This window comes from Cygnus olor, chromosome 2 (genome assembly GCF_009769625.2).
Source record: "Cygnus olor isolate bCygOlo1 chromosome 2, bCygOlo1.pri.v2, whole genome shotgun sequence".
In the NCBI taxonomy this organism is placed as follows: Eukaryota; Metazoa; Chordata; class Aves; order Anseriformes; family Anatidae; genus Cygnus; species Cygnus olor.
This window is the reverse complement of record NC_049170.1, coordinates 146827841-146853343: the sequence shown is the minus strand read 5'-3', so window position 1 is coordinate 146853343 and position 25503 is coordinate 146827841. Positions and strand designations below refer to the sequence as shown.

Sequence of the window (25503 nt, the reverse complement as noted above, 5' to 3'; positions counted from 1 at the left end):
GACAGCAAACATCTCAGGGCAGGTCATGAGGGTGAGAAATGTTTGGTGTAAGACTTGCGAGGAGTCAAAGTAAAGACTTGGTTAGGATGTTGCTAATCTCCTTCCATTTTTGGATTTTTTGGCTGACCTGTCAGAGTGGGACAGGATGCACTCTACAGATACCTTAAAGGAGGCTGTAGAGAGGTGGGGGTTGGTCTGTTCTCCCACATGCCTGGTGACAGGACGAGGGGGAATGGGCTAAAGTTGCGCCAGGGGAGGTTTAGGTTGGATATTAGGAAGAACTTCTTTACTGAAAGGGTTGTTAGGCATTGGAATGGGCTGCCCAGGGAAGTGGTTGAGTCACCATCCCTGGAGGTCTTTAAACAACGTTTAGATGTAGAGCTTAGTGATATGGTTTAGTGGAGGACTTGTTAGTGTTAGGTCAGAGGTTGGACTCGGTGATCTTGGAGGTCTCTTCCAACCTAGATGATTCTGTGATTCTGGATAAAGATGGTGAACAGAGGAAGACTGAGGACCTCACGCTGTGGCGTGACTGTACCCAGAGGTGACGACGGCACGCTCCTGATGCTTTTTGTGCTTTTCTCCCATGGAAAACCCCCTTTGGCCAGTTAGGGATAGCAATGCGATGGAGGTCGACACCTAAAGGTCTGCACCCTCCAGCAGCACCCCCACCAAACCAAGCTACCGCAAGCACCCCGTGCTCCCCTCCTCATTCTGGGGCCAACAACCCCCCAGGGGCCAAGGGGGGCGGCCATTTCGCCACCAGACGGCGGCGGCAGGGGCTCTGCCGGGGACTACATTTCCCATGAAGCCGCGGGGGAGGCGCGGCCCCGCCCGGCTGTCAGCGGCCGCGCTGCAGGTTGATCGCGGCGGCTGCAGATGAGCCGAGCCCGTGCGCGGGCGGGGCGGGGGGGGGCGGCCGGGGCAGCGCCGCCGGGACCGGGACCGGGGCCGGGGCCGGGGCCGGGGCCGGGGCCGGGGTCGGGACCGGGACCGGGACCGGGCTCGGCGCACTATGCGAGGCCGGGAGGATGGCGGTGGAAGGTAAGGAGGGCTCCGCGTCCCTTCGCCCGCCGCCCCCGGGGGCCCTCCCGTGTCTCCTCCCCTCCGGGCTCTCACCTGCGGCGGGGACGGAGCGGGTTTGGGGGGCGGCACCGGGGTTGCGCGGCCATGCCCGGCCCCGAAACGGGGGTCTAGGAGGGGGGCAGGTGAGGGGGAGGGGGCGGGCTGCGGGCGGCCCGGGGTATGCAGAGCCCTGGGGGTCGGCCCCGAGGTGCCGCCCCGTCGGGTGGGGGCGGCGGGTCTGCGCCTCCCTCCCTCCCTCTCTCCTTCCCTCCCTCTCTCCATTTCCTTCCCTCCTTCCCAAATGCCCCCCAAGGCCCTGAGCTCCCCCCCGGGCTTCTGCCCCCCGCTGCCGACCCTCGGTGCCTCCCCCACCGCCGAGGTCGTGAGCCCCAGACAGCCCCTGGCCCGGGGATGTGTGCCCCTTTTCCCCCCTTGCCCCCCTGCCTTCCCCCCTTGCCCCCTCTTCCTTCCCCAAGCAGGAGGTGCCCAAATTCAAGGGGAGAAAGCTCGGTGAGCAGCCCGGCTCCTGGGGCAGGTGGCTGCTTCATGGAGGTCTTCTGGTAGGTGCCACGCTGGTGGGTGCGTGGTCCCTCTCCGTGGAGCTTTTTGGGGGGTTAAGGGAGAGATGTGGGTCGGTGTGTGGGGAAAGGTGCATCTTCCTGCTTGCTGTCTGCCTCTGAACTTCGTTGTTTTCTAGCACTTAAGAGCAAGGCGTTGGGAATTCCTGCTTTCAGGGCCCATCTTGCTCTCCTCTGTGCCCACAGGAGAGCTGTAGGAGTCCACGGTATGAAAACCAGCCCCACGGCCTCCCCCTGTGCCTAGCTTGGGGTATGTCGCTGTTTTGGGGGATGCTCAGCTTCAGGCAGCCCTCGTTCAGCTCTTGTTTCTCAGGTATGCTGAGATCTGTGGGTCCGTCTGAGGCCACCTGTGTCCATGAGGATCATGCTGAAGCTCTTTTAAGTACCCGAGTGAGCAGCACAAATTAGTGCCAAGCCAAAATTTGGCCAGTGGACACCTTAGCATCCCTGCGAACCAACTTCCCAGGTAAACTTACATTAAGGTAAATAAAACCACTATGTGTCAAAAGGTGTCTGTCCTGAGCTTTCAGCCTTTCCTTAAGTCAAACAGATGCTTTATGCCCAGGCTGCTTTGTTGAATAGCGGTTTTGGAGACTGTAACAGTGGAAGGAAGGTAGTGGTCCTGGATAAAAGCATTCCTTCTGTGGCAAAAACTTAGCAATGTGAACTGCGCATGCGTGCCTGGTCGTGGGTAAGTAAATGAAATGGACTGCCATGCACCAGATGGTTCATACGCCAGCAGCAACCCCTCTTTCTGTGTGTCATCCTCCTTTATTCACTTGAAGTCCTTCTCAGTCTGTTTGCTAGATTTTTTCAGGTCTGTAATAATTCCTGTCATATCTGCAGTGCCTTCCATCTGAGAATCCCTAAAAGCTTTGTAAATATTAATGAAGGCAAGCTCTGCTAAACCTTTGGGAAGCAGTGCCTCTCCTTTCTCTCGAGCTGATTTGGGATTTGTTTCCTCTTTAACCCCTTCTTCCCATTTCCTCTCCCCAGGATGCACCCCTGCTGTGGGCTCTCAAAACAGGCCTTCTTGTCTGTATGTCCCACTTTCCCCTCGCTTTGTTTTCTTCCTCCCTCGACTTCTCTTGCCTTTGTGCTGCTGCACAATTCCGTCCCCCTCCCTAGCACAGCGAGGTGACTCTTTACTTCTCCAGCACAAGGAGCCTTGTGGCTGTGACTACTTTCTGTCAATGCAGTGCGTGCACGTTTAAGCCCTTTTCTTACCCTTAATTTTCTTTTGGGACTGGGCTTCTTTGTGCGAATGCGCTTAAAAGCGTGCTTTTATCTTAATGCATGTTCCACAATATTGGAGCCCTGGGTGTGGGCCGTGTGCTTTTCATGACCTGTGCCTCTTGGCAGGTAACACATGGCCCTTTTGTTAGGGAAGCTGAGCTTACCCTGTGTCCCTCATGGCTCCTGTCACCACAGCATGTGGATTGTACTCTAGTCAAAAGTGAAGCTGCTGTGGAATTTTCCAAATTCAAAGAGTTTTGGAGAAAAAATGCCAATTTGCTGAACTCAATGTCTTGGACTTAGGAAGCACAAACTGCTTTTTTTTTTTTTTGTAGTTGATTTGTTTGTTTTTTTTGGAAAAAAAATGTTTTCCTGCTTTGCTGCTTGGGATCTTGAGAGCGTAACCTTCTGTACGTCAGCTCTGGAAGCTTGGTAATAAGGAAAGCCCTGAAAACCTGGCTTAAGTGGAATTTGTCTGGCCTCTCAGGCTCAGCTGGGAGCTTGGCTAGCGTGGACTTCCTGGGCCTTCAGAGCTTTTTTTTTTAATTTTTTTTTTAGTGTCACGAGGCTTCTGGACTGCCGGGCCTGCTAGCTTCTCATGCGGGCTCACAAGCGGCTGGCTCTAGGACACAAGTGGCAGGGAGTGGGGGGGTCCCTGGGGGCACGAGGGAACCACAGGTCCTGGAGCATGGGAGTTCCTGGCGGGAGCCAACATCCGCTGCCTGACCAGCTCTGCCACTGCTATTGTTCTGGGGAAAACGCCTGGTCGGCAGCCTCAGCCACGAACCCAGAGACTTTTTTTTTTAATTTTTTTAACCCTCTTTTATTTCAGAAATGCTCCATGTGGCCGAAATGAAAGCGTTTTGTAACATATAGTTTGCGGAGAATCTTTGGGGGAAAAAAAAAATCTGACTTTATTTTAACAACCTGTTGAAATCTTCCCTGGCCTTGATTATTTCTAATGCTGTCTTAGGATGGATTGCTGGAGTTTAGTTATGGTAACAAATGTCCAGCAGTTTACTTAAAGAAAACATCCCAATTTTTTTACCGGAATAGCTGACAGAGATGGATTTGCAAATATGAAATAGGAATTTGGAGGATACCAGAGTTCTTTGGCAGTTGCATAACACATACCTGAGCAGGGGTTCAGAGGGACTCAGCCAGAATAGAGTTGGATCTTGGTTCACTCTACTTGTCCCGAAAGAGATCTCGTGGACTGGGTGGTCCTTCAGGCTCGTAGTATCGGTGCTTGGGATGGATGAACATATCGGTGTCTGTGTGGGGAGAGAGAGTTTGCTCTCCTTAACACGAGCCCATCTAGATGGGAGCACTGCCAAGGTAAGTCTAATTTTAGACCTAGCAGTTTTGACAATGTTCCTTTAAGTGTTTTCCTCCTCCCTCTAGTAAGAATGAAAGAACTAGGTCAGAGCCAGTCGAAAAAGGCTTTTGATCCCTGCAACAGTGTTCTCAAAAATATGTTATTTTTTTTGCTCTTGTGCAGCAGAGGAAAAGGGGAAGAGAGAATGGTGACTTCCCCCCACAATGCTTCTTGCACAGGGAAGCAAGAGACTGATAACAGCCAGCAGATAATGTATGTGTGCAGGTAATCCCACACAGTTCTGTCAGCTCCCCTGCAGCTCTGACCTGCAGTATCTTGCAGATTTCTGAGCAAAAAAAAAAAAAAAAAAAAAGTGCTAATTATGTCATGGAATTATTTCCTAGCAAGTGTTTAGTGAACCTTGGTCTAATGCCTTCTCTTCCATGCGTGTGCTTTGGAAAGTATATGCGTATGTTCATTGCTAGTCTCCTGAAAGCTGATGGAAAAATAAATTCTTTCCTGTCCTATGGCTCTTCTGCAGTGGTGGATCTGCCTGCTGGAGAACATTTTTCACTAAGAAGCAGAGACTTGCTGACATAAAATGACAGAAAGGCTCTGGCCTTGCCCCTTGGCAGTCCTGAAGGAGACTGGAGGCTCGGAGGAGTTGGGAGCGTTATGGGGTCTGGAGCCAAGGCTAACTGCTGCAAGACTTGAAGTTTTTTGTAGCCTGTAACTGATCTCTGTCAAAGCAGTCCTGAATTTCAGCAGTGTGATACACCTGGGTGGAAAGCTTGCAGTGCTCAGCCAGCTCTGGCGGATATTGAGTGCTGCCACGTGTTTCCTCAGAGCCTTGAGATACGGTGAGCTCGTAACTTGTAGTGCCACCTCTGCCAAGAATGTTAAAGCAAGTTCAGGACCATCAGAAAGAGAGCTTTTAGTGAGTTTTAGTGTAGGTACCCATCGCGCTGTTCCACAGTGCGCTCAGAAGTACAACTGTCTTAACAAGTTCTCAGTTATTTAGCATTTCCTTGCACCTAAACCCACTCCAGGCTCAGACTAGATGTCTACACACCTAGGATTTAATGGAATCTGATCTAATGCATGTTTTTTCAGCACACTTAATTCCTTGCCTAGCAAAGAAGTCACAAACCCTGCCATTCAAAAATAGTCTGTGCTTCCCTCAGTGCTCTTGTTTTCTTTAATAGTTTCCAACCACTCCTTAGCTTGAGGGGCTCAGGCACGTGGCTTGGAAGGAGCTGCCAGAGCCGATGTGTGTGTCTGCCTCTCCAGCTCAAAGGGTCCCATCAGATTATAGCAGAGGAGATTGATAGGACCAGTGGTGGCAAGGCAAGAGGAAGACCTGAACTGCAGCCTTTGATCTTCGTGCTGCTTCTGTATGTTACTTGGTGACCATTTATTGTAAAAATGCCTCAGCAGTTATGGGATTCCAGGCTGGAACATAGCTCTTCTTCCACCCCCTTTCACGTGGCAGTCTTCCTGTTGGGCAGTAACATCTGTGCTCCTCTTTCTTGCTCAGCAGCAGCCTGACTTTGGAGGATAAGGCTTCCCTTCGTGCCCCCACCTCAGTATGCACACAGCTTGGTGGCAGCGTGCTCCTCGGTGCTGAACCACTCCTTAGCAACTCAGAGAGGAAGGATCTACCTTTGAAAAGTCAGCTCTGTTGCAGTTCCTTGCATCTTTCAAAAGATAGATAGTTAACGATCCCTCTCCAGGGGAATACTGTAACTATCTAAAGCCAGAAGTCTGTTTTGGACTGCAGGCTCTCATTTTCAACAGGTACGCTGCTCTTCTCAGGCATCGTAGAGGGAAGCTGCAAGCTGAAGTTCAGGAGGTGCATTGTGGCAATCAGACACCCCAAAATTAAGCTGGTTCAATAAAGAACGGCACTACGCTGAAGTTTCCTTGGGTGAGTTTAGACTGAATGGCAAGGGGATATGATTTCAGGTTGTGTGGTCATTTTCCTCCACCTGCTTTTAGAAATGAACTCGCATTAGGCAGGAATCAGACAGTTTAGGCTTGGCATATCACTGCATTTTCCTTGGAGGAGATTTTGTTGTAGCACAAGAGTGTACCTGAAAACTCAGAAGTGTTTTCAGGTCAACCAATTCCATGACTGTTTGTTCTTACCCTTTAAAACACCTGGAAGACTCCAAAGCTCCAGGAGGACATTGACTGATATAAATTGGCTGTTCTGATGCAATGGAATCCCATCCCAAGGATCAAACTTGTCTGGTGGTGGCGGTGATGTATGGGCAAAGGAAAGAATGGTGCTTTGAAAGTTCATGTACTTTCTCTACCAAGAAGAGAAAGCGAGAGTGCGAATGACAGAAGATAGATGTTATTTGCATTTCCTAACATGCTGCTGGAAAGCCCTGGCAAAGCCTGTAGTGACACCGTAGGATCCCAAAATTCTTGCTTAAATGGAAGTTATGAAACAGAATTTTTCTTTTTTTTTTTTTCCCCAGATGTCCAAGCAAGGTAGGTAACGTAAAGGAGACTGTGTAGCTTTGTTCCTCCCACAGCTCAGTTTATGAGGGCAGGGCAGGCTGTTTGGAGCCAGTCTTTTGGACTTTGCAGGACTGCTTTGTCGCAAGGTTACGACAGGAGAGCAGCAGTGGGAAGCACTGTGGGTGAGGCGCTGCAGCCAGGTGGTAAGTGTCAGAGTTGCAGATTGGTGCAGGGTTTTCGGCTGATAGCCCTGGGGAGGATTCTGTCCAAAATATCTTCTCAAGGCTAGCCAGTGAGTGCAGATGTAGGTGTCTGGGTAGCACTGGGAGTCGCTGTTTTGCCAGCTGGACTTTCAAAGTGCTACAGCTAGCTAGTAGAGCTGTTGGAGGGCTACTGCTCAGTGCCCAATTGAGTTTTGGGGTTAGGGGTGCTGTGTTTGGTTCTGGTGCTAACTTTCTCTGCTGTCATGGCTGAGACAGCTTTAGCCTCCGAGCTTGTGCCCTGTCCCATCTCTCTGGTCTCTCTCTTTTTGCTCAGAGGATATGATCTTTGAGGCAAGGACTCCTGTTTCTGTGAACAAGAGGTACTCAAAGGTTGGGCTGAGCAATCCTATGGTGAGTTATTTCTCGTGAAAGCCGTTGCCTTTGACTGGATACAGGTGTTTAGCCTTGAAGATTGAGAGTTGAACTACTCATCGCTAAATTATGTGCTCAAAGCATGCAGAGAATGTAGAGGGAGTAGTTCTGGAAGGTGCCAAAGGCAAAGGTGGAGAAAAGGGCCAGAAAATGGAGTAATTTTGAAGTCTTCTGGAACCGTCTGGTTGGTCATGGTCAAAATAGCAAATAGAATTTAGGAACTATGAGGAAGAGCTCAAAAAAAAGAAGCAAGGAACATTTTTTACTATTTCTTTGGATATTGCTCTTCTATTCTCAATGCTCCATTCGATTTTTCTTGCCACACCCCAAAAAAGACACAGGGCTGGAAGGACTACAGAAAAGGGCGATCAGCTGGTTAGCGATACGGTCTGTTTTCTGAGGGAAGGTTCTGGTTCTTTAACCTGGAAAAGAGATGACCATGAAGAGAATCCTTAGACATTGAGCGGTTTGGAGAAGGTGAAAAAGGAACTGGTTCACAAGGCAGAACAATGAAGGTATAGGCTTTTGTGCTTAAAAAAAATAATAGTTTTTCAAATTACATGATTTCTAAGTTCAACCTTGGGTCATTCCTAACATGCGAAGGCAAGTTTAATTCATGTACGTGCTGTTCTCGCACTGTTCCCTTAAGTGGTGGCATATGGGGCTGGACTTTGTCAGACCCATCCTGATGACTTCTATGAGAAAATCTGACTTGTGTGCATTTGGAACAACCCCACCCACCACAAAAGCCCGATTTGGATCGAGGCTGTACAGTCCCTCCCCTTTGCTCAGGGTCCTTGTTCTCTCTCCAGAAGTGTCCTGTGGCAGAAGGACAACAGAGAGGATGGTGAAGGAGGTGCTCTCGGTAGCTGCATGTTACCCGTCCGTGAGCTCAACCTGGCTTAAAAGAGCAGGTTCATCACGCTGGACAGCAGGAGAGCGCTGTAACGTGTGCTGCTCCTGGGTGAGGCAAGCAGGTGGGCAGCAGGACTGAATGTGGGCTGAAGTGAGCTCTGCGCTCACCTATGGGATCTAAAATGTTTGCAGGGAATATGTGGCTGAGTAGGAAAAGGGCTTGAGGATGAAATTTGGGGTGGATTGTAGCCTGTCTTCAGTGCAGTCCTATCCACCTCTGTCTACCTTGCTTGGTTTTCTTTTGGTAGAGGGCATTTTAGCTGAGCTGATTTGCTTCTCTGCAAATATCCTAGTAAAAGCAAGAAACAGACTTTAATAATGCTGTTTCAGAAATAAAAGGACTTTTAATGTGGGTAAATAGAAGCTTTCTCCTGGATTTTCCTCCAGCAAAATAATTGCGTGCTCTCAGCTAATGGTTTGTCACTACAAGAGTCAGCTGTGGTACTGGAGGGAGTGGGACGCAGTGGTATGAGTAAGCTGTAGGAGGAAAAGAATTTTGCCGGGGGAAGGCACGAAGGCATTTCCAGGCTCCTTCGTTAAATGCGCAAGGGAAGGGATAGTCTTGAGGACCGACAAGAGGTAACTTAACAGGCGGTTGAGAGAAAGCCAGGACTGGAAACAGAAGTCAGCTGCCAGATTGCGACTAGTTACGCTAGTGGGAATGGGTAACTGTTTCTTCCTTTGCATTTTGATGACTTTGTGCATCGTACGTGGGACAGGGAATAAAGCCTGGGTTCACAGCTGAATTGCAGCCGTTTCTGTTGCACGTGCTCAGCAGACACCAGCTTTCATTCGGTGCAGTAGGGCAAAGGCAAGAGATCTGTGGTGCGTGTGGGACAGCGCACCGCCGATGCTGTAATGCCTGTGTGCATCTGGGCTGGGCTTGGTACGTGCCGATGGGCTCGCTGGGCTGTACCACTGGTTGGCTGTAGAATTGAGTAGTAGTGCGGTTAGGATTGGAAGCTTTCTTAGAAATACAGGCCGTGGTTGACCATGACTGGCTAATCTCTACAGCAAAAATATTTAGGAGCTCATCTGATGACCACAAGACAAGTTTGCTCCAGGAGTAGTGGAACCAATGAAGACTTGTTTCTCACCCAGTTGAATCATAGCATCATTAAGGTTGGAAGAGACCTCCAAGATCCTCTGGTCCAACCACCCCCCTACCACCAATGCCACCCACTAAACCCTGTCCCTAAGCACCACGTCCAACCTTCCCTTGAACACCCCCAGGGACGGTGACTCCACCACCTCCCTGGGCAACCCGTCCCAATGCCTGACTGCTCTTTCTGAGAATAAATGTCTCCTCATTTCCAACCTGACCCTCCCCTGGCACAACTTGAGGCCATTCCCTCTAGTCCTATCACCAGTTCCCTGTGAGAAGAGGCCGACCCCCAGCTCCCCACACCTTCCTTTCAGGCAGTTGCAGAGAGCAATGAGGTCTCCCCTGAGCCGCCTCCTCTCCAGACTAAATAACCCCAGTGCCCTCAGCCGCTCCTCACAGGACTTGTGCTCCAGGCCCTTTTCTATCTAATTCTCTGTGTTCACTCTGAAATCCTCAGTGGGCAGCAACCAGTGGTAGCTAGTCGGGAGTTTGCACAGGTTGTTTGGTATTGACTGCAATGTGTGGTGGATTCTTTTCCTCCGGTGAGAGCATTAATTCAGCTCTCTTCCGCTCTGTCTACCTCCTGATTTGTGTTTTTCATACTCAGGCCTCTTACCTCCTGTAACATCCTCTTCGACTGCACGGCTGTGCATCTCACAAACCTGTCTGAAATCCAGAGGAATTACTCAATTTTCAGGAGTTACTTTGCAGTACTGACATAAGCCTTCTTATTAACAAAGGATAAAATCACTTTGCAAAACATTCTTCAAACAACAGATTACAGCACAAAAGAGTTGGTAGTGTGTTCTTGTATATATGTGATGCATGTTACTTATTGACCTTTATTACTTTTTGTCCCCACTGAGATCCATTTTACTGTGAGCTAATTGCATAGCTCGCTAGTTCCCTTTGTCACCATCTTCTTCCTGTATACCTGCACAGGATTTGTGGTAGACTTGCCTTACTCACTGAACTGGCCCATTTTTCAATGATCCTCTCTGTTGCCAATGTGAATTCAAGAGCTGCTTGCACCAATTGTACATTTATTAAAATAGAACGAAAAAATGCTTCAGAAATAATTTGGCTACCCAGCCCTTGTCTCTGCTTTTCATCACGCGATCCTGTTGCTGTTACAGAAGGCAGATCTTGCATTGCCGAGGCTCCAGGGCCTGTCTAGCCCAGCGATAGCCAGTGCAGGCTGTGTCCTGAAGAGCAGGTGGAACAGAAACCTTTTGGTTTACAGCATTACTACAGTCTGTGAAATAAGAGATGGAAAGTGGGTATTGCCTTACATAAAATAAATGGGTAGTTTCCAGTAGGAGAATTGTCAAAAATGCAAGAGTAAATTTAACCGAGTAGACGTAAGTGAATACAAATCCTGGTGGGACAAGGGTTTTTAAAGGCAAACTTGACATATACAAAAAGAAGATTTCTCATTTTGGACTTGGCGTTTCTGTTCAGTGGACAAGTAGGGAGTATTTCTCCTCTTTATACACCTAAGATTTGCATGGGCTTCAACCAAATTACAGAATTATTTGCTCAGTTTGATTAAGACTGAAACTCTGAAGATACTTGTTCTGGTTGTGTGATACATTTCTGATGCTATACACGACTCGTTGCTATCAGCTGCCTCTTACAACTGAGGTGTAAGAGAGGTATGTGGAGTGTAGGCAGCCCTTTTTGCGTTCGGCTTTCATTTTGGGCATTCTTTCTTTGTTTTTTGGAGAGAGTGAATGGCTTGTAGTATTAATTTCCTTGGCACCGTGGTGTAACCACTCAGTTGCCCAGCTAGAGAGGTTCAGAGCTAGCTGCATCAGGAGCGTGGGTACTGTAGGCTTTGTCTTGCTGTCCCTGCCTGAGCTCTGAACCCAAACTGCCTGGTGCAGCTCGTCGGTAGGACTGCTTTGCAAAACTCCCCGCAGCTCAGCCCTGGGTTTTGGCACAGCCTGTTTGTATTTGTTTAACGCTCGTTTCTGATGCTGACCAGCAGAAACAGGTAACTTGGCAGCGGTATTACTTCAGCAAAGTACTATAGGGCTTCACCCTTCAAGGAGGTTTCTGGGAAGTCCCCGTTGTCTGTACTGAGCAGAAGAGATCCTGATGGGCTTGGGGCTTCTTGGCCTGTGTGAATGCTGCTGAGCCCATTAGACAGGCAGGTTGCAGAAACAGATCTAGGCGAGATCTTGAAGGTTGCCGGCAACCTGGATGGCAACATAAGCAGTAGGATGGATTCATGTGAGGCTTTGACGACCGCTTCAGCTGGCCCAAAGTGAAGAATTGGTGGGACTGTGTGGGTTTACGTTAGCTGGAGGTTGCACTGCATGGAGAGGTAATTCCTGCAGGCAAAAGCCAGACGGTTTCTCAAACTAGGAACAGACTGATGAGGTGGATGGACCGACCAGGAGTTACAGAAACAGATTACTGTGGGAAAACTTCCTGCTGGATAAAATAGTCAAAATATTCCTATATTTTACGGCACTAATTAAGGTCATTAGTGGTATTAGTGGTTTTAGTAATTTTTTTTTCTTTTAAAAAACTCAGGTTTGACAATCTTGGGAATAATCCCATGTTTTCTAGGGATGTTCAGAATTACTAATGCACTACAAGCTTCTGGAAGTTTGGGAAGGGCTTTGTGATGCAGCTCCTTCTTGCTTGTTTGGTCAATGCGAGCAGCCATCTGTCTGGAACAAGATCTGTTCTCTACGTCAATGTCTCCCTGATTCTGATCAATGCAATCGAAGTGGATTGTGAATGATACCAACCAAAAAGCCCAGTGGAAGCTGTTTGACCACTCAGTATTGAAATGCAGCACCTGGAAGTGTGCAGGAGCCTGGCTGAAAGAGCTGTCTGCAGAATTTTGTATGGCTGGGGATTTGATCGGCCTTTGATGAAGAACCAAGCCAAGATGGAAAGGTGGACTGTATGGACACAGCTCCTAGCATTTCAGAGCTAAGTCTGTGGCATGAATACATGAAAGGGAGCTTGCATGTTAGCAAGTATTTTACATTTGAAAGTTTTCTAACAGTTTAGAGGTTGGATGGGTGTCTCCTGTACGCGCTTTTTGTCTCCAAAGAGCAAAAGCTAGCACATGACTGTGATGCACGCAGAACAGGGCAGATGAGTAAGAAGATGCTATTTTTACTCGATTGCTTTTCAGAATAGAGCAATTGTTATTGCATGCAACTCAAGCGCTTGCCAAGTATGCTTTAATGCAGTCTTAATTGATCTCCTTAAAATTTTGAGCAGCCAGCAGTGTTCCCACTGAAACAAGTAGCTCAGAAACGTTTGACGCGGTAGGCAGTGGAGCGCACAGAGGTAGCGATTGATCCTGGGTTTGATCTGCTATGCCTTGAGCCCCCAGATGGAGAGACTGACTCCCCATCTGGCCACGCAAAACTTTGGATGTATCAAGGCTGACTTCTGAAGAGTGCCTTCAGGCTCGTCTCAAGATTTTCAGAGTATCCTCTAGTCAAATGCCGGGCCTCCTCCCAGATGCCAGTAGCTTGCTGTGGCTCTTGGTGACTGCTGTGCGCCATCAGGCGTGCTCAGACAAGCTGTTTCCTGGCCGTTTGCTGTCCGTGAGGCAGACATGGATGGGAGGAAGGCAGCTAGGGGAGCAGAGCCTTCGCATTGCCCTGCGAGCTCCTTCGGAGCTGTGTACACGTGCCGGAGGGGAGCTGCGTGGCTGCAGGGCTCTGCTCCCCATCAGCTTCTGGAGGGTAACAAATTCTCCTGCTCTGTCTGCTCAGAAAGGAGCTGGGTTTGCATTCTAGCGTATGGGAAAAATACCCTGCGTTGCATTAGTTTTTTTTTCCTTCCCTAGTCTTTTAGGGCAGATGTGGTCATTTTTCCATTTTGGGTGCTCATTTTACTATTTTCTCACGGTTTCTGACTCTCCTAACTTGGCAGATCTAAGCAGCCTTTCCTTTAAAGTTCCGGAGAAGGGGATATTTTCCTGTAGATTCAGCTCTGCCATTGAGGTAGGAGTACAAGAGCACTCGAGTACCTTTGTTTTTAAATAATGGTTGGTTTTCTAAATGTAATCTGTGGATCTCTGTCATCGTGTCTGCCAGCACCATTTGTCACGCGCTTGTTGCTCCGTGGTCGGTGCTGTACAGAGCACCCAGCCTCCCTCCCCAAAAGGAGAACGTTCCCACCGCAGAAAGCTTTCAATCCAAGCAAAATAACAATTGTTGGGAAGCACGAAGACAGACACGGCATTAATCAGCTGTTAGGTGGGGTTTTCAGCACGCCGTCCAGCTGGTAGGCATGAGGGGAAAGGAGAATTTCAGCAGTCTGGAACGGGATGGAGACTTGTTACTGCGATATAGGGATGATGTATGGAATAAGATTAGGAGAGGTTCTGCTTCAAAATCTAACGATGCTACTGATATGTGTGTCATTAGGCTCGTACTGTCAACTGGTATGAAGCGGGGTTTGGAGGCCTGATGAGCTTTTAAAGTCTACGAGTGCTGAGATGGAGTCGATCTGGCAGAACGGAGAAGTGCTGGGACTGTTGTCAAAACAGTGGCATGGGGAAATGGCAGAGGGTGGGGGAAGGTAGTGGTAGCCAAGGGCAGGGTAGAGAGAGGTAGGAGCCTGGACGAGTATTTTAGCAAGAAGCTCCTGTGTCTGTAGTTAGAGAGAAGAACCTTTGTCAGACATCCTGGAAGTCCTGGAAGAGATGAGCTTTGCAATTCAGAGTCAGCTGGGAGGATCAGAGAAGTTGGGCTGTGATAAAGTCGGTGATTTGAGATCTCTTGGAAGAGCTGCTTAGATCAGTTCTAGAGAACTTCGATCCTGGAAGCTGTCAGCCCCTTGGCCCCTTGAGCTTTGCATAGTCAGTCCTGAAGTTTTGAGCTGGTCTTATCTGGCTGAAATTATGCAAGGTGCTGATTTGAGAAGAGGGTATGCTGTTACTGAGCAGACCTTCACCTTTTATCAAATCTTGAAAGGGAGCACTTATGGTTTGTAATGACACTTTTTAAAAAAGCGAGAGCTCTGCCTGCTCTAGAAATGAAAATAAGGGATTTCTGTCTGCTAACCGAAAGTAACAGAGAACGCAGGAGAATGCTTTTTCCTTCTTTGTCTCTGTGTAGCTGAGAGCTGGAGGCAGCACTGGAGAAAGGCAATAGAGCTGGCCACCTGACAGAGATATTAGCTTTGCCGATTGACCGAGGTGATACTTATTCTCACTTCTGCATATTTTCCTCCAGTCTGCCTTCTCCCCGTGCTGAGGCTCTTGCTCTGGGTTTGCCTTCCTGAAGGAATGCTGACAGTCCCAAGCTTAGTGGTAAGCCAAGACCATGATTGGGGGGGAAGGAGGAGAGATGAACTCTTTCCTTCTCCCTCTCCTCCTAGAAAATAAATTAAAAAGTTGTTTCTTTCTCCCACCCTAACACTGGCAACTTCAGAGAAGTCTTTTCTGAGGCAGTCCCTGTTTCTCTTGAACAGTCACATCTTTTCAATGAAGAGGTAATGGGAGCGTATGTTGTTGCCAGCAGCCTCTCCAATTTATTTTTCCTTCTGTATCCTAAAGGAGCCCTAAATAAAGCATTGCTGAAGCAGCGCTACCATTCTTTACTCTTGAAAGAATGATGGGCTAAGAGTCGAGCAGCGCCTTGCCACGTGATTCATCTTTTTCTTAAGCCATTCAGGTGATGATTATGCTACCACCTTACCAGAAAGCTGGGTCGCTTGCTCCCTGTGCTGCACAGCAGATTGGTGCTGTAGCCTAGAAGGCTTTCCTTGTCGGCTTTTGTTGTGCATCCCATCCTCCTCCCGAATCTGTATTGTTCGGGGCCACTGGGAAGGGAGGGGTTGCAATCCACAGGAAGCTTGCTGCTGGCAGCCTTCTTCCAGCCAGCTCGAGTCCCACCGGGCTTTGTGATTTCTCTCTGGTGAGCACTGAGAGGAGGCTGGCAGCCACAAGCTGCACGTTTCTGGATGCTGCTGTGGTGTGTTAGTGTTTGGAAGGTGTGCTCAGGAGTCCTCCTGTTGGGCTAGGCGAGATACTTGCAGGAAAGACAGTCTGAGAGGTATTTTATGGCCCCCATTCCTTACCAGGCGGCTTTCACTGCTAGTTTCCAGCCTCTGCTTGAGCAGGGTGTGCTGGAAGGGAGTGCTTTTACAGGGTGGTTAGGGTATCTCCTTTTTTTGTGTGTGTGAAGGAGGGGAATTGCAGTCTTAAATCTGGCTGCTAACAGAACAGTTTCCATATGTATACTTTCATATGTATTGGGATGTGGAAGCCTGTCTTGGTGCATCACATCTATTTTTTTCTGTTGTCTGGAGGGTAAAGTAGTCATTAGTAATTACTTTTTTTTCTTTCAGGTAGGCAAATATGATCTAGAAGAGAGAGATCATGACAGGTGAGTATGATCTAGGAGACAGGGATTTTTTTGGTGTCCTTACACACGCACTGGAATGTAAATATAAACCACACAACAGTCTTCGAAACCTCCCTTGGGAGCTTAAAAGTGTTAAAGACTCCATCGTAACAGCTCGGCAGGTTCGTGGTATGGGAACATAATGGCCACGCAGCCAGAGCAGGTGAAGCCTGTAAGCTTTGCTGCAGAAGTAAAAGGGTTTTGATATTTTTTTCTGTTGCAGAAAGAGGTTCTCTAAGGGAGAAATCAAGCAGCTGTGTTCAAGTTTAGCTCCACTGTGGTCTTGTAGTCATGATAAAAGCAAAATCCAGGAAGAGGTAGGCATGGTGTATATCCAGAAATAAAGGACTCAAAAGTTAGGAAGTGCTCCTACTGAGATTAAGGTTTAAGCATTTATGTTTTGGGCTGACACAGTGGTGTGGCTGGGAGAAGCAGTAGGAGGAGAGGAGTGCCTTGCAGACAGTCGTCTGTTTTCCCTCCTCAGCGGTGAGAGGCAACGTCAGCACGAGGAGACTTGGGTTTTGCTTTGCCCGCAGCCAAGCTCCAGAATTGGTTTGAATGAAGGAAGAGAGACTTTCAAATCAAAGAGCTGCAGCTAGGCTTGGGGAAGAACTCTTTAGAGCTGGCTTGGTGAAACTGGGCTCTGTAACAGCTCTCTAGGAAGGAATTGCGGATGCCTGGCCTGCTAAAATGAGACAAGAAGATGGCAGATAGGAGCAACAGCCATGCAGACTGCTGCAGACCTCCTTTCCTTTACATGCCTTTAGGTACCCTTACGGCCGCTCACAGTAAGAGTGAAATTTAGTTCCCTTCCAATTTTGACTTTTACTGGTTTTGCGTGGGCCAGTGACGGATTTTTTCATTCTTCTGTAGGTAATGGGGAGAGAATGCAATTTGTAATAAAACGTGGCAATTCTGTACTTCTTTCCATCGCTCAGTGTTGTTAATGAATTACCCTTCATAATGTTCTCTTGACTTGAACATAGAATAAGTTTCCATCCCTAACTTGCAGATGTAGTTGTTGTAGTCCTTGTACAAATCACTCATTGTTCACAGGTATTTGGGTGTTTTTGAAATCCCAAGGGGAAAAGGCAAAATTTTTGTCTTCTGCGTTTGCTTTAATTCTTCACCAAGGAATTTCTGTCATTTAGGCTCAAAGTTTTCAGTTGGATTTCAGGTGTATGGGTATTCAAAAGGTGCTGCAGCCGAAGGACCCTTTGCTTTCTGAGCCTGCTGGGGCCTGTTTTCCGTGAGAGGCTTTTGGGGCCGTTCACGTAGCTGCTAAAACTGGCAGTTCTCATTCCTTCCCCTGCTCCCCACCCTTCGCATCTAAGCCAAGCACGAGTAAAAGGGCAGCTTTTATTTCGGTTTCACATTGTTTTTTGGGTTTCTATTTGGGGCTGTCAAAAATTGCACCACAGCACAAGCACAAGGAAGCTCGGGCCATTAACTGAGCTGCGCTAGAGGTAGCACAGTTACCCGTGAGCAGGAATACAAAAACCTGATCCTTGCACCAAGGGAAGTCGCCTCAGGATCCATACGTTTTAAAATCTCTGTGTGTGCCAAGAAGGTTGTTAAGGCTGCTTCTCTGAGCGCTGGAACTGTGAAATTTCAGGCAGAAAACAATAAACCACCACCATAGTTCTAAATGTGCGTTTCTGTGGGATGGTTTGCATTTGTTTCCTTTTTTTTTTTTTCCCCTCTGGCTGCTTTCCTTATTCTGCTATCATTAGTCCACACCTCATTATATGCTCCTAGAGAGTACATCCCTCTTGCTTGTTAGGATGCTGTGGGTGGTGATTTGCAGCGGCACAAAATGCTGAAGGGAGATAAGCAGCTGGGTGAGGCATTACTCTATGCAAAGACCGACTTGCTGTGCACAGCTTACTTATCCCACGTTGTTTAGAACCTTACATGTTATAGGTAATGGAAAATGCAATAGAAAAACTTCAGCTAACTTGCCTGGAAAGGAGAAAAAAGGTATGACTGAAGGATAAATACATGGGATAGATTGTCGTACGCTAGTAAAAGTTGTAAGCTGGGGGACTCTGTAGTGATGCCAGGAGAATGTAGTTTGACACAGAAACCTGCACAAAATAGCCTTATACAGTGTTGCATTCCCCTTCGTTTTCTTCCTCAAATATCTTATCCTGGATCCGTGTCAAGCTACGGACAATTCTTTTGCCATTATCTGTCATAACTCTGTTACTGTATGGCGTTCCTTAGTACTTTCTGATAAATGTTTGCAACATTTGGGTTCTTTCCTCAGCAGTGTTTTTTCTTTTTCTTTTTTTCCCCAGCTATCCATTGCAATCTGAATCCGAATGGTATTGATCACCCTGTCCCCACAGAAGGTATTAGTCTGCAACTTGAAGGTGAAGGAGTTGAATCGCCCTCTGCGAAGAACACCAGTGCTCCAAAAGGGCCTGAGTCAAAAGAGACACCCAAAAAGCAACAAGTGGAACCAGAAATATCTAAGGTAAGAAGAGCTGGATCCTTACTTATTTTGGTGAGTCTTTAAGAATCCAGGCATTTTGAAATCTTGACTACTGCTTAAAAAGCACTCATCCTGTTAAAGACGTACAAAGGTGCAAAAATAAGTCTAAGGAAGTGGGTGTTACGGAAGGGAGGTATTGCTGTGGAATTTTTGCACGCACACCGTGGATACTGCACTATTTTATTTCTCTCTATGTGAAGATAATGATAAATAATGAAATTGCTCTTTTTCAGGCTGTATGAAGACCTGTTTTCAGAATGACTTGAGTAGCAACCAGAATGGCAATAGATAGTTATTTTTTTATTTTATTTTGTTTTTCCTGGAGCAGGTAAAGGAAGAGAGAGGTTTGAATGTATGGATTTTTATATGGATAACTGAATTCAATAAACTTTTAACTAATTTTGAGTAAAATACCCTGTCAGTTCTTCTGTATCTTGTATGTCAGTGAACAAACACACTTCACAGGTGAATCATAAAGACAAATGAAGCGTCTGCACTCGTTCATAAGCTGATGAGAGTTCTGCTATTTCTTGTTTGTGTGCAATAGACATGACTGTGAAGTGCAGGTGAATATGTGTGCTCCAGACCCTTCAGGTATAGAACAATAATTTGTCGTATGTCGTTCTAGTTAAGAATGTATCTAATATAAGAGAATATTTTTTAAAAAATACTAGTAGTTTGGGAGAGATTCTTTAAAAGCCCTATCAGTCTTATTGACCTGCCTAAAAGCAATTTTTTTGAGGGGATGAAAAGTTTCGCTGTTACTGAATCTGACACTTTGGGAGCTAGTAGAGCAAATAAAATGAGTGTTGTCATCTCTTTTTTTTAAAGACCAAAAAAGGCTAGGTACAATAACAATTCATTCAATGAAAGAAAAAATAAGAGTATTTGCTACTGTCATCAATACAGTAAATCTTACAAATAATATGCATACAGTTACAAGGTATTTCACTTTTAGAATAAAATAGCATTAAATGTTTTGAGCAGTAGCCTTAACAATAAAGGCTTGGTATGAATTCTCCGTTTGGATATTTGTCTAAAATACCTAGTTATGAATGAGAACACCTTACACTCTTTTCATTCTGTCTTTTGTCAACTTGATTCAGCTGTCAGCTTTGTTAACTAGATCCAGTTCAAGCTGGCATTGATTAAAGTCTGTCTCTCTTTGGGCTCTGATCCGTGTGGGTCCTTTCCATCTTGGGATATTCTGTGAAACAGGATATTCAATTTCATAGAGTATTCTGTTTCATATTGGGATATTCTATGAAACACTTGTTACTTGTAGTCTGTTTGGGGGCTGGTGATCAAGCACCTTGCTGATTTCTCTTGAGCCCTTGGCAAACAGGCTTGTGCTTAGTTGGAATCATCCATTTGGTGTAAAGACCACCAAATTTTGGATGGGCTTTGAGACAAAGCTTAGCTAATAATGTGTTTACCCAGCCTTTCACGTACAAAAACAATCTGACTCTGCCCTGTTTTGACCTCACCAGATGCCGATCTGCCCTGTATTGAAAACTCAAGTACGTTAAATTCGGAAGAGATCTTACAAGCTTAGGCATGAACGAGCTTAGTGATGCAATGGGGCTTCCAGATGAGAATGGGCTCATGTAGCTGACATGGAACACAGGCAGATCAGGCTTGTCTTTGCTTGCAGAAGACTTATTCTAGTGGAAAACTGGAATGAGATACATTGGTGATTTAATATAATGGAGCCTATTTCTACTATGTGAGCTGTACCTGTTGGATTGATGGATGGGAAGCCATTTCCAAGGCTGTCTGTGCAAGGGGATAGCCAGGAAAGAGAGGAAGTTTACTGCTCTGAAGGTAGTGAAATCAGCCATTGGTTTCCTCAGTCTGATTACAGTAGCTTTATTTAGCGTGACTTGGGCATGCTTCAGATTTAACACAAGACCAGCAAAATAACCCCACCCCAAACTAAGCATTTTGCTTGATGGAATAAGTTTGGCATAATAATATCAAGCTAACGAAGTCGTCTACTTTTTGAGAGTGCCTTGTTTGTAACTTTTTTTTTGTGGTGTGTGTGGTATTAACTTTGTGACGTTTCTCATCTGGATTCATGTTATAGCCTGCGGTGGCCTGCCTTTTCAGGCTTGTTCTCCGTAAATGTCAAAACCATGTTGCTTTATCCTCTAAAATGTGAATATAGAGTTGGGATTGTCACTTGTGTGGCTTTAGGAGTTGAAGCAAGCTGTCATTATGAAACTTGATACATGCAATCATATCCGTACAGTGGAAAGATGAGAAGGAATAGAGGCAAGTATTGTAAATAAAACATTTGGGCAGATCCATTTGTTCTATATTTCCTCATTGCTCAGTTATTTTTAAAAAGGTTTCTTTGCAATCCTGTACATACAGATAATATTTACACATGCTCCATATCCATAGTGGTGAGACATACATTGCACAAAGCATCGCAATGTATCGAATGCAATTTAGGCTGCCTTTATAGACTGTCTTCTCTGCTTTCAGCTTTCTAATTTGTCTTCATTGGGACCAATTCCAGCACTTTAAACCCCTGGCAGCTCTAATGTTTTGCTGTCCAAAGAAACAAACAGTCTCCTTTCTAATAGAGCGTGTCCTTCTTTTTCTGTCTTCAGCTATGGTTTTGCAGAACAGTAATAATTCATGGGCTACAGATAGATTTAAAGTTCTTCTTCTGCAGCTACTGAGTTGCAAATAGGGGAATACAAGTACTTGTTTCTATATCCGGGATGTAGACAGTAGAAAGTGTAGTTTCATTGAAGGAGCTCTCATTTAGAATGTTCCTGATGAGTGTGGGATCTAATTTTCATGGACAGAGGTGTGATTTTAAAGAAAATGGAGTCATCATCTCAGACTCTGCTAAGGAACCAGCTTGTTATGTATAAAAAATATGAGAAAGTCTGAAAAAGGCCACGATTACTCATATTTAAACTGACATGCTTAATTCATTGAGACTCTGATAATGTACAGGAGATAATACAAATTAAGGAAATTATTGAAGTGTTAAAATAACTTTATATATTTAAAAATGTGTACTTACGGATATGAATATGTATATTTCCCTGGTCAGTAACTGTTTTTCAGTATTCAGAGTGTATAAAATAATCAGTCTGAGTGGACAGTCTTACAGAGCAGAAAACTTCATTGGAGAAAGCAAGGATGCTTCATGTATATATATTTATGTAGATAGATATAAAAAAAACGTGTATGAAACTTATTTAACTACCACCTTCTGCCTATCATATGTGTTTTCTGGAATTCTTTATTTTATTAAAATGCTGCTTCTGGTTGCTATGGTCTGTTTGGTTTTATTTTTTTTTAATAGACCTCTACTCAGTAGCTCTCAATGGCCTGTGTTTATCCAGCGATAATTTAGGGTACTGAGAGTTTTACTATACTTTTCAAGTCCCATATTTCTCTCAGTGTAGGCTTTAACAGAGGAAGCCTTTCCTAACAAGGTTCAGAAAGGCCTCTCTTACAGAAATGCTAAGTTTATCAAGGCTGCCCACGTACTGCACTCATGAAGTGCTGTTCAGTGTGAGCGTGACCCCCCAAATCTGGTCCGTCACTTGTTAAAAGATTGTTTCTTCAGGGAGTTTTGTTTCTTAAGTATGGTGCATTATATCTGATGACACACTTTATCTCGTGTGGGAGCAGCAGTAGCAAATAATAAAGACTTTTTAATGTTAACCACTACAGTTAGACTTTTGTGTTGGTAATAGCAGATTTTTATCTGACTTAGAGACAAATTAACAGTCCTTTAAAATGCTCGTGAAAACTCTGGAAGGAAACTGGTAAATAGAGAGGTGTTTTATCTTGCCTTCTGTTGATGACTGCTGTGTAGACACCAGTAAAGTGTACTTTTTGTTAGAGTGTGGCTCTAATTCTTTCGGTTGCTTTTGCTTTCTTTAAAAAAAAAAAAAAAAAAAAAGCTTTTTTCAGAGTGACACTGAACAACACTGAAGGGCTGACTGACCTCTCTACCAAGAAGATGAGCATTTATCACAGCTTTCTGGGCCCAGCTCAGGGTTGATGGGGGTGGAAGCAGCTCCTCTGGCTTCCTGAAGAGCTCTGCTCTGCCATGGGAGTACTTGGGGTGTGCATCGTTGACATTTTGTCAGTTACTCAAAAAAAAAAAAATTATTCTCTAGCAGAAGAACAAAAAAAATATTTTCCTGAAAAAGAAAATCCTCCAGGTTTTTTAATCAGTGGCTTCTGTTTCACAGTATTATCCTTTGTAGTCAAACTTATAAAATGAGTAGGATGGAAGAGAGGGTTTTTGCCAAGCTGCAGTCCTAGTGATATGTGTAACGTCACATACATACTCATAATAGCTGCTCAACCATTTTTTATTTTTTTTTTTGTAATTGGTTGAGAAACATCAACAGCCACCGAGTGGGTTGGTTGGTGAAGTTTTACCATTTTGCTTTGTTTTCCAACTATTCCCCTCTTCTTTGTGGTGGCCATGGGGTATGTAACCAAGCACCCAGATGGACTGTCTGAAACCCAAAAGTGTTTTCACCTGGCTAAGTGGAGGTTCAGCGTGACCCCGCGTGGTCTGTTCCACTCAGGTGGTGAAACATCTGGGGACACCTTTCTTCCTCTCTCAGGTTATCATTTGTTTGTGACCTCTGCTGTCTGAAGTCTCAAAACTCTGCAGTGAACTCTACTTGTATCCTGAGCGGTGAGACAGGAATGCTGGGTGACCCTGTATGTTTCCAGCAGCCGAGGCTGATGTTTTTATCCCTCGCTGGATGGAATGAAGTGCTGGAGGAACCCTACCTGTAGGGCAGGGTTTAACGGCTTGGTTCAGAATTTAAATTGTAATTAGCCAGGGAGACAAGAAACAGATCTGTCTGCTGCGGTCCTCTAAGTCGGCTTGTTGTAGGACAAATGCCTGATTTGAAGTCCGCATGTATTCTCAATCCAGTGTGTTTTTCCCCCATTCTCTGTCTTCTATTCTTGTTATGAGTAGCGTACTGTGATGACCCATGTTTTTTGCAGCAAGATTTCTGCATTCATCATAAAAGATCTGTCTTCTCCAGTTCGTCGTGACTGCATACCTGGGGATTCTGAAATATCATCTGCCCTGACAGCAGCTGCATATAAGTGGGAGATCTTGCCTGACCTCATTTGTTGTGCTCTGCCCAGGACAGCGAAGAGGAAAGAAGGGCATCTGCAAAGGACCATTATTCTTTTCCTTCCCTGTCTGAAGATGAGATTACTCTCCTACTGCTTCTCTTTTTCTTCTTTCTTCCCACAGGAATTCAGAATAACTAGCTCAGACTAATACTTAGCTCTTTAGATGGCTGTAAGTAGAGCAGATGAAATTTACTCACAGAAGACAAGACCACTATTGACCTTCCGAACTATTTGAAGAGATCCTTTACGGCATTCATCTGTACAAGTAAGGTCTATTGCTGCATCGGGATCACTGATACCAGGAAGAGAAAATCCTGTTTTTCAGGCCTCTTACAGTTGGACTTTCACCAAAAAAAATCAATGAAACATTTTCGGTGCCTGAAAGCGCACAGTGTACGCACGTGAAGGAAGGCAGGGTGCTGGCCCAAGGGAAACCTGTGACCCTGCGGTGGGCTGGGGGCTGCACAAATCGCCAGCAAAATGGTGGTTTCTGCTGCAGGGAGTGAATGCCTCCATGTGTAGGTTAGGCAAGAGCAGATGGTTACAAAGAGGCAGCTGAGGGAGCATAAGGAGGGAAATGTCGTCTCTTCAGGCTTCTATTGTCCCGTGAAAGCTATCAATGTGAAATTTGTGTGCTTTTCCGTTACAGTAGTGTGAAAAGGAGCAGCGATTGCAGGATGTATTAGCAAACAAGTAGTAAAAAGACGGCGTAGTACTCTAGAAATAAGTGGGATGCCTGATGCTATAGGCACATGTGGGCACAGACGCATTGTTTAAAAGAACTTCTCTTCAGGGAAAAAGAAATACAGATAAAAAGATGGAGCGGCTTTTAGAGGAAAAAAGCAATTCCATACAGCGTGCAGATGCATAATGTACTTACACTGCCTGTTCTGCTTGCCTTGTTCTGACGCTGCTCCACAAAGCCATCCAAAACCTCTGCTTTCATTTTGAAGCTACTTGAAGGGCTTCCCGGAGATTGCTTTAAAAATAAATCAGTATTTTAATGACACAGCTGCCTTGGTGGAGAAGAAAAAGTATAGAATTGTCCTTTAAAGAAAACAATAGAATACTGATTAGAGGGATTACAAAATGTATTATGGAACCAATTTAGCATTTAAAATAGGAAAGCAGTTTAATGCTTCACTGCTGGCACTGTGAGTTCTGCAAATAGTGCATCTCATCTGAGTTATAACAATAATTTCATTAATCTGCCACATGTGTTTGCTGGACACTTGTGACAGAACTGATTAGCAGTTGCTATAGTCCACCTTTCTCTCTACAAGTGGGAATTTTTTTTCTTTACCATTTTGAAAAAAATGACATAATTGCTTAGCACTGCAAGTGAAATGTGTCACAATCACAAAAGGGGTGTGTGAGCGTAATAGCCCTGATAGTGTCTGAAGGGCATTTCTTGTGTTATCAACTTGTCAAGCTTTCACTCAGTGCAGAGGTGCGCTAAGGAAGGAAGTGATTTCATTAAGGGTCTGGAAAAGGATGGCTGGGGGCAGAATGGAGTCCGTCTTTCCCTCGGTTACGATGAGTGGAACTGAGCTTGTTGATGATGAGGGCAACTTAATTTAAGTGTCCGTGTGTAAGCTAGGTATCTAAACTCCTATTATTTTTTGCTGGAGATCCAGTCAACATACTCAGAAGAGCTTAGAGAGGGTTTAGGTTTGATCTGAAGTGAGCAGTGCTCATCAGAGTCTGTCTACACTTTATGGACTACGTTGACATGTGAATTTAGGTATCCTCATCTCAGACTGAGTTCCGTACTCAATTTTACTAATTAATGAGCCTTTGTTTGATACTGAAATGGTTACTAATGTCTAGCGGAGGTGAAATGTGTTAGAAGGCCGTGTTTCAGAAATTGTGTTTATCTCAAAAATCATACATTGAACACTTAGGATGGACTAGACATGTGAATACAGCTATGTTCAGTATGATCTTCTAGCAAGCAAATGCTGCCTAATCTGGAAAAAGTCTGTCCTTTGGATTAAAAGGGAAAGATTGGAGTGTGTATTCTGCCCCACCCCCCCCCCCCCCCTTGGACTTTAGAATCTGTTACTCTTCCCTAGAAGTGAAATTCCTAATGTGTGGATCAGTTTTTCCAGCTGTAGAAAGAAGATGATTAGGATGAGCTAAAACTGATGG

General features: G+C 45.6%; 1 protein-coding gene across 7 annotated transcripts in view; it reads left to right on the top strand.

Annotated features, from left to right (window-relative positions):
- Positions 1-866: 866 nt before the first annotated feature.
- Positions 867-25503, top strand: part of SAMD12 (sterile alpha motif domain containing 12) — a 163920-nt gene continuing 139283 nt past the window's right edge. The window contains exons 1-3 of one of the 7 annotated variants that reach the window (XM_040546940.1): positions 7115-8278; positions 18011-18189; positions 18441-18988. In XM_040546940.1, coding sequence (XP_040402874.1) covers positions 7918-8278; positions 18011-18189; positions 18441-18449 — 549 coding nt within the window. In that variant the 5' untranslated portion in view covers positions 7115-7917 and the 3' untranslated portion in view covers positions 18450-18988. Of the gene's footprint in view, positions 1045-7114; positions 8279-15670; positions 15693-18010; positions 18190-18440; positions 18989-25503 lie in introns of those variants that run through there. The other 6 variants (XM_040546941.1, XM_040546936.1, XM_040546937.1 and 3 more) reach the window with 6 other exon arrangements.